We start from the raw sequence: 9261 nt of genomic DNA on the forward strand, positions 1-9261 counted from the left end.
TTCCCATGACAACGTCGTCCTAAAACAAATAAACAGTAAATTACTGTGTAAGAAGCTTTTGGCACATTTTATCTTTATCTTTCTTTCCTTTTTAAAAACAAAAAATATATTATTTTTTTATTTTTTTTTATTTACTTTTTATTGTAGTGTATGTTTTTGCGTGTGCGCACGTGCATGACGTTTTAATATTATGTTTACTTTTTTTCTCTTTTTTTTTTCATTTTATTTATTTCAAACTGTTTTAACACAATGAAAAAATACTATTCGAAGTAAATTTTAGTTCGCAATTGGAATGTAGGCCCTATATTTATTTATTTTTAAATAGCTTTATAATTTGTTCTTCTTCATAAAACTTTTAAGTTTTAAGTGTTTTTTTATGTGAAAATTTAACTTGGTAACAGGAAGAAAAACGGTTGTTGTTTTGTTTGTTTTGTTGTTTTCTGTTTTTGTTTGTTTGTTTGTTGGGGGGGGGGGTTTGTTTTTTGGGGGTGGAGGGGGGGTAAAGGGAAAATATATTGTGGATGGGTTAAACATTAGCAAATAACAAAACTACCCTGATGTTAGGCTATTCAATGGATTTTCAAAATGAATATGGCTGCACCTGTACGACATATCCCACCATGCATTTGTAGTTCTCTGGGGGAGGAGAACCATCCAGAAGTACATCTCCTGAAACATCTTTAGGATCCTTTCTGCCAGCGAGAACATCCAGTAACCTAATAAAGTAACACGGTAATAAGTGGTATACAGAGACATGGTTGTTGGGGGGAGGCAGGGGGGGGGGGGGTGCGGATCGGCGCAATTTCCGTCAGTACATGCCTACGATATCTTCTAAAAAGAAAGAAAGAGTTTATTTAACGACGCACTCAACACATTTTATTTACGGTTATATGGCGTCAGACATATGGTTAAGGACCGCACAGATTTAAGAGGAAACCCGTTATCGCCACTACATGGGCTACTCTTCCGATTAGCAGCAAGGGATCTTTTATTTGCGCTTCCCACAGGTACAAACCATGGCCTTTGTTGAACCAGTTATGGATCACTGGTCGGTGCAAGTGGTTTACACCTACCCATTGAGCCTTGCGGAGCACTCACTCAGGGTTTTGGAGTCGGTACCTGGATTAAAAATCCCATGCCTCGACTGGGATCCGAACCCAGTACCTACCAGCCTGTAGACCGATGGCCTGCCACGGCGCCACCGAGGTCGGTAATATCTTTTAAAGGTTTTAATACAGAAGGACGAAGGAAGAAACTGTTTTAACGACGAACTTAACAAATTATATTTACGGTTATATGACGTCGGACATATAGATAAGGACCACACAGATATTGAGGGAGGAAACCCGCTGGCGCCACTTCAAGGCTACTCTTTTCGATTTGCAGCAAGGGATCTTTTATATGCACCATTCCATAGATAGGCTAGCACATACCACGGCCTTCAATGTACCAATCGTGGTGCACTGGCTGGAGCGAGAAATAGCCCGATGAGCCGATCGACGGGGATCGATCCCATACCGACCGCGCATCAAGCGAGCGCTTTACCACTGGGCTACGTCCCGCCCCCTTAATACAGAGTTCTACATTATAAGTTGAAAATAATACATTGCAAAATAATCGATTGTTTGCTATGAATATTCATGATATATGCTATTGCAATGACAACGAATTATTTGACTGGATCGATCGTACATGGTTGTTCGTTGAAGTATAATTATTTCATTTGATCCAACAATTCGGTACACGACTTTCTTACACACCCGCTGGGGATAACACCATGCGTTATTTTTGGTTACACATGGTTGTTAACACATTTACGTGTATTTACAATTTCAAGACATACGACTGGCTGCTCCTAGGTGATGACCAGGTCACCAATGCTATACAACCAATGAAAAACTACACGATGGAACTCGATTAGACTGTGACGTATAATTAACCTGACATTCATGTGTCTATGTCGCGTAAGTCGGCTACAAGCGCAACTGCTGTAAATAACGTTTAGTCGAAAAAGATGTTAAAATTTGCCAAAAAACAACAACAACTGGTTTTTGACAATCTGATTAAAATTAGCTCTATTGGTCTACCAGTAAATCTAACAGCATTGTGTGGACTCCCATGTCCAGGTGACATTTCATCTATAAATAACAATTAAAATATCGACCAATTATACTTCGCCTTTTATAGCGTTATTCGGAAGCAAACAAATTATAAAAATAATAGGCGAACGTGTAGGTCTATTTCAATATTGAAAAAACAGGGGGAGGGGGGTGCAGTAATAAACTCTGGATTGCATGCTAGTTTAAACAGATTTTATGGCATCACGGGATTTTTTTCGTCTTGAAACGAATTTTATATAAAATTTTATATTGAAATTAGTTTCCGGAATACTCCGTAATTCACCCGAATCATTTCGTATACCCTCGGCATAATCCCGAATGTTTTTTAATTCTTTTTAAATCACTAGCATGATTTTGCAAGTAAGGTTTTGATTGGTCGAATGAAAGGTCAACTGGACATGAGTCAAACGGGCTGCTGTTAGACCCACATGTAATAGTGGAGCTAATTTTAATTAGATTGGGGTTTTGAGGATATGTAAGAAATAGAATAATACATTCGTGTCCGTTAGATACCATTTATCTCACAACTCGTTGTTTAAAAACGTATCAAACTAGCTTTCGCTCGTTAGATACATTTTAAAAAACAACCCGTGAGATAAATGGTATCTAACGGCCACTCATGTATTATTCTCTATATGCACGGTATTTATATGTATTCAGCATATACAAATGTTATACATCGTGAAAAATAGCATTAATAAAGTATTGCATGGTAAAGCGCCCGCTCGATCTGGGATCGATCCCCGTCGATGGGCCCACAGGGCTATTTCTCGTTCCAGGTATGTGCACCACGACTGGTATATCAAAGGTTGTGGTATGTACAACCCTGTCTGTGGGATGGCACATATAAAAGATCCTTTGCTGCTAATCGAAAAGAGTAGCCCATGAAGTGGCGACAGCGGGTTTTCTCTCTCAATATCTTTGTGGTCCTTAACCATATGTCTGACGCCATATAGCGGTAAATAAAATGTGTTGGGTGCGTCGTTAAATAAAATAGTTCCTTCCTTATCATAAATTAAATTGTAGAATGCAGAAAACATCTTGATCCCTTGCTACTAATAGAAAAATGTAGCGGATTTCCTCTCTAAGACTATTTGTCAAAATTACCGAATGTTTGACATTCAGTAGCCGATGATTAATAAAGCAATGTGCTCTTGAACACTTTAGAACATCTAGTTGTATGGTAAAAAAATTTTTTAGCCTCTCCGATAGTCACTTGCTTTCATCATGCCTGCGTATGGCTGACAATGTCTATAATTTATTATGTGCCAACATGTCTTGCCTCTAAAATACATGTACAGAAAATATTACATAAGTGGCCTTATCATATTGAAATTTAAACCTAATTTTCATATTGTAGAGCCTAGATGCTCTGTGGCAGATCTGCAATCTGATGCAGACTGTCTGTGACTTTGTTCCCTTACTGGGAACTGGGAACTCTATATACGTACCCATATCCAATAAAGGTTCAGGCACGCCTACCCCGGATCCAGCCTCTGACATAGCCAGTGGGTGGTTCCGGAGCAGGAGTGGGGAGGGGAAATGGGGATTAGTTGAGATGCTCGGGAAAAATTTTGAAATTTTGATAGTAAGGGGTGGGTATTTCTTAATATTAAAAAAAAAAAAAAAAAAAAAATATATATATATATATATATACTCTTCAAAAGAAGAAACGCAAAACCACATTGTCGTAACATTTGGAGAATTGATTTAATTATTGAATGGTGAGTCCGATAATTACCAAATGTTGCAGGATTGTTCACATTTCACTCTAGTCCATTGTGAGTAAGTGATAGGACACACCACCAAGGTCAAGGTCATCTGTAGTCAATACCGGGTGTGGCCTCCGCGTGTGTTGACAACTGCCTGGCACCGCCTGCCCATTGAAGCAACCAGAGTACGGATGACGTTCCGGGGGATGGTGGCCCACTCGGCCTGCAAGGCTGCTGCCAGCTCGGGCAGGGTCTGGGGCTGTGGTTGTCGCTGTCGGAGGCGTCGGTCCAACTCGTCCCATAGATGCTCAATTGGGTTCAAATCCGGTGATGTCGATGGCCAAGGAAGGACATTAATGTTGTTGTTCTGTAGGAAAGCCGTTGTGAGACGTGCTGTGTGAGGCCTGGCGTTGTCATGTTGGAACACTGCGTTGGCGTTGGCCATAACTGGAACGATGTGTGGCCGGAGGATCTGGTCAATGTAGCCCTGTGCATTCAGGTTGCCCTGCACGTGGACCAGGTCAGTTCTGCCAGTGTGTGAGATGGCTGCCCACACCATGACACTACCCCCGCCGAATCTGTCCACTTCCTGCACGCAGTTTGTCGCATAATGTTCACCACGACGCCTATACACGCGACATCTTCCATCATGACGTCGGAGCAGAAATCGGGACTCGTCACTGAACCACACCTGTCCCCATCGCAGTTGAGGCCATTGTCGATGAATCTGGCACCACTGCAGTCGGAGTCGACGGTGTTGTGGTGTAAGATGACACCTCGAACTGGACGTCTGGCACGAATTTCCTATCTCACGTAGCGGTTCCGTACGGTCTGGTCGGATATCCTGCGCAAACCTGGTATTTGCTGCGGCTGTGGAGGTGGCAGTAGTCAATCGTTCCCGAATGTGGCGTACCCGGATGTAGCGGTCCTGCCCGGGGGTAGTGACCCGTGGTCGACCGGATCTAGGGAGGTCACGTGTTGATCCATGTTGCTGGTAACGGTCCCACAGTCTGGAGATGGTGCTTGGGGACCATGGAATGCCCTGGCAACGGCCGTTCTGGATTCGCCTGCGTCTAGTCGGCCGATGGCACTTGTTTTCTCTGCGGTTCACTGAGACGTGGCATGTCCTGGATTGTCAACTGTCGGCCAGATACAGAGGCCAGGCAAGCGAACACCCTGCACTTTTATACTGTCGGTGTTCATGTTGCACGTGCAGACAACGCACGTACAGTGGTGACATGGTTTGCACGTGGCTGCGTTTTTGCGAATATTCACATTTTGGAACTTTATTGTACAGTAGCTGCGTTTTATCGAATGTAACCGTGGGAATGTGTTTGGGACATGCAATGACCTTATATTCATAAAGCATGAACCGGTAGGAAACATAAAATCGGAGTTATAACCCATTTGTACCCTTTTGCGTTTCTTTTTTTGAAGAGTATATATATATATATATATATATAAATAATTTCAAAGCACCAGTAATGAAATTAATATCGCTAGTTAGGTTATGGATTTAATTATTAATTTAGTAGGTGCACTTTTCGATCGGGCTCATCTAAATAAACAGCTAACATTTATATTAATATACTTAATATATAATAACATATAATCTATCCATTTACTAAGTTAGAGCCCTGGAGGCTGGGCATCGCGTCCAAACTAGTCAGCGTTCCAACAGGCGGGTAAGCCCAAGTTAGCTGGTCCGGATTTCCATTTCCCTTAAACTTTCTTCGATCTGCGGCGAAATATTACAGATTTTATGAAAACCAGGTTTTAAGCGCTTTTTCCAACTATAACTTATTTAAGGCGCATTCACGCTGACTGTTAACAAACATCACAGGGCAATCAATGTATTTACAGGGGCCGCGGAACAGGAGTGTGCCACGGGGTGATACCTCCCCCTCCCCCCCTTTTATTTTGTTCTCAGAACGTTGGAAATGTGGTTTAAAATCTGAAATTAAAACTTTTCTCGGGGGAGCATGCCATCGACCAGCCCCCCGCCTCCCCAACACGTTCGGGCATAGCATCCGATGAAATTGTAATGTTCGTCTTGTTCGAACTGGCTATTCTCGTACCAGGCAGGGGCGGGGCGTAGCCCAGTGATAAAGCGCACGCCTCATGCGCGGTCGGTCAAGGATCGATCCCCGTCAGTGGGCCCATTGGGCTATTTCGCGTTTCAGCCAGTGCACCATGACTGGTATATCAAAGGCCGTGGTATGTGATATCCTGTCTGTGGGATGGTGCATATGTTTGACATCCAACAGCCGATGATTAATAAATCAATGTGCTTTAGTGGTGTCGCTAAAGAAAACAAACTTCGTATCAGGCACTCATGTCGTGTGGCGTCGCCTTTACTTACCACGGACACTGCTATAGTGCTCACCTGAGGTGCGACGGGTCGTAGGATCGATCGCTTTGATGTATTCCGGATTTTTCCCCCGTCCAGGGGGCGGGATCTAGCTCAATCGGTAGAGCACTCGCTTGAGGTGCTTGCGTCGTAGGATCGAATCACCACAGGGGACCCATTCTCTAACTGAATTTTTCCCGTTCTAACCAGTGCCTCACAACTGGTTTATCATAGGCCGTGGTATGTGCTGTCCTGTCTGGGGGGGGGGGGGGGTGCATATGAAAGATCCCTTGCTGCTAACAGACAAATGTAGCGGGTCAAAAATTACAAAATGTTTGATATCCAAAAGTCGATGATTAATAAACCAATGTTCTCTAGAGGTGTCGTTAAACAAAACAACTTTAACTTTTACCGACCCAACTAGAGCCTTGTACACCAAAGGCCGTCCTGTATGATAAAGTGCATTAAAAAAATATCTTTATATTTTATCGAAGGAGTAGCCAATATGGCGACAGAGGATTTTCTCTCTTTATCTCTATCAGCCAAATGTCGAAATAACCATGAAATGCTAGACTCAGAATACCAACTGTCAGCACAAAGTTAGCCATCTTTTTACTATCTCGTCGTATAACCCACTAGTTGTTAATCCAAGCGCACCCGTCAGGAGTTCGGGATATTACAACGCAACCGTCGAATTGGCCAACTTTGTCGTGGCAATTGACAGTATGACGCTAGCATTAAACACCAAATAGCCAAAGTTTAAAATGTATAAGATGTCGTTAAAAAATATTCCTGGGAAGGACTCAGCCCAGTGGTAAAGCGCTCCCCTGATGCGCGGTCGGTCTGGGATCGATTCCCCGTCCAATAATCAGTAAAGCATACCGGTTGTTAATTGTAACATATTTATAGGATATTAAACGAGCTTCCATTTCGTATCATGTTTATAAACATATTTTTGTTTATGTCTCGTAAAATAATTTTCATTGTAATTCACTAAAGCTCGTGACAACTGAAAAGTATTTCACTTGGGATATAAACATGATAATAAATGAAAGCTCGTTTAATATCCTATTTATTACCCCATTGTCACGGGGATCCTATAATACCCGTAACTGAATAAAACACGATTATCAAATATCTCCTCCTAACTGTTTATCTATTAGATCTCTCTGTAACATGCAGTTCAAAAACCGCGTGGCTCGTCTAGGTATGATCAAGATAAGATCTTATATAAAGTATGTATTATTATAGCACGTTTAGTTCACTAGAAAACACAACAAAAACACAATACACTTTTGGAATCTGTATTAAACCTACGCTGACAAATGTACTGCCGCAGTAGTTAATTAACAACAACAAATAATACACAACCCGAACTGATCACTTAATTTAGTTCATCTCTAGGTGTCTAGTTTACACAATATTGTAATCACTTCACCGTGACACAACAACCCACACGTGTGATAATTGAGAAACGCTGCCAGGGGAACTTAATTAATAAAAGAATTACAACTCTATTCCTAACTGGTTAATTTTTCATTAACCCTTAACTACTCATTCAGTAACCTTGTAACACAGAATTAATATCACAATAAAGACAATAACCTACAGTTTACCTAGGTCCTCTAGCATGACTGGTTAAAGGAGAGGACAATTAAGGCATTTGGCCTGGTATGCATATTCAACGATATATAATGCACATTATTGCTTAATATCAACACGTATAATCGTATAGTTAATTAATAAAACGGTTAAATGTGACGACTATTATATCTAACGGGCGCAGCCATTTTGTACCATCTCAGTGAGTACGCCCTCTGGCGAGCTGGTGGTTACGTAATACTTAACGCGTCACGTCAGGAATGAGCCTTAGAACTAGAGAAACACAATCTACCTGGTTTTTGCGGGATGATAAATAGTCATACATTGCAATGTTCTGTAATAATACACATCCCAGGAAGCGAACAGTAAGTATATCCAGCACTATATATATATTATTTTTCAATACAAAATAAAATACCATTGTCAAAGTGGCTACACAACAAGTCGAAACAATTAACAATGTTTTGCCCCATGCATTAACCTACGTACTGAAATGATACACGGAGTGTTTTTCTTAGTTAATTGGTCTATGCTGTTAGTTGCTTCTACCTTTGATTCCTGATTGGCAGGTGTGTATTTTTGATTGGTACCATGACGAGCCAATTAATTTACGCTGTCTAGACACAAAAAATACATACCGGTATTGTGGAATATTACCTGTCCCCCTAAAATTCTAATGGACATGGTTTATTACTGTAAATAGTTCTGTAAAACTATTGATTCAGTAGACTTTTCCATCTAAAACCACAGAACTGACCAATTACCGTAGTCCCAAAGAAAATAAAATTATCACTTGGGTATCGTGGGTTGTTCGTTTTTTGCTCCAACGTAGCCATATCATAGGCGTAATAGTGTACATTTTTTCCTTTTTGGATTATTAAACAGAGAAAAACACTATAACCCCATTTTGTTCCGTTAATGCAACTTGAAATATATTTAGTTAAATTGTTTATTATATTATTACGTCCTATTATGCTGTTTTACACGTCATGGTTGATCAAAGAGAAGCGCCGTGTCGAAAATTACTGCTTTTGTTTACACTGTACATACAGGAGATGGTCATGAGCTGACGTCACTTCGCCCCAAGCTATCCCACCGGACGTCCAAAACGAAACAAATGGCTCTTCCCCCAGTTAGCAGGAATACTCATGATGATTTTTTATTAACTCTAAATTTACGCGTTTTTTCATTTGCTAAAGTGTCAGTATGTGTTGGTGGTCCGGGTATGCATCTTTCCAACACATAAGGCTCTTGTTGGAGTTGACCCTACCTTTAAGTTTTATATATATTAGACAGTGAGCCTACAGTTTACTGCGTCAGATGACCGGCAGCACCGTCTAAATAATATTGGTATAATACAGTATTAAAATATTTCCAGTCATGCATTAATCACACTCATGGTTATACACAAGCGGGGCAGAAAAATATATTGTACCACGTCCGGACCGGAACTTATATATTTTCGTTCAGTGGACGA

The 9261-nt window shown here is 41.1% G+C and overlaps 1 protein-coding gene across 1 annotated transcript in view; it reads right to left on the minus strand.

Annotated features, from left to right (window-relative positions):
* Positions 1 to 9261, minus strand: part of LOC121379758 (broad substrate specificity ATP-binding cassette transporter ABCG2-like) — a 61038-nt gene that overhangs the window by 37629 nt on the left and 14148 nt on the right. The window contains exon 3 of the mRNA XM_041508408.1: positions 602 to 716. Within this exon, the coding sequence (XP_041364342.1) occupies positions 602 to 716 (115 nt within the window). The remainder of the gene's footprint in view (positions 1 to 601; positions 717 to 9261) is intronic.

This window comes from Gigantopelta aegis, chromosome 8 (assembly GCF_016097555.1).
Source record: "Gigantopelta aegis isolate Gae_Host chromosome 8, Gae_host_genome, whole genome shotgun sequence".
Classification (NCBI taxonomy): Eukaryota; Metazoa; Mollusca; class Gastropoda; order Neomphalida; family Peltospiridae; genus Gigantopelta; species Gigantopelta aegis.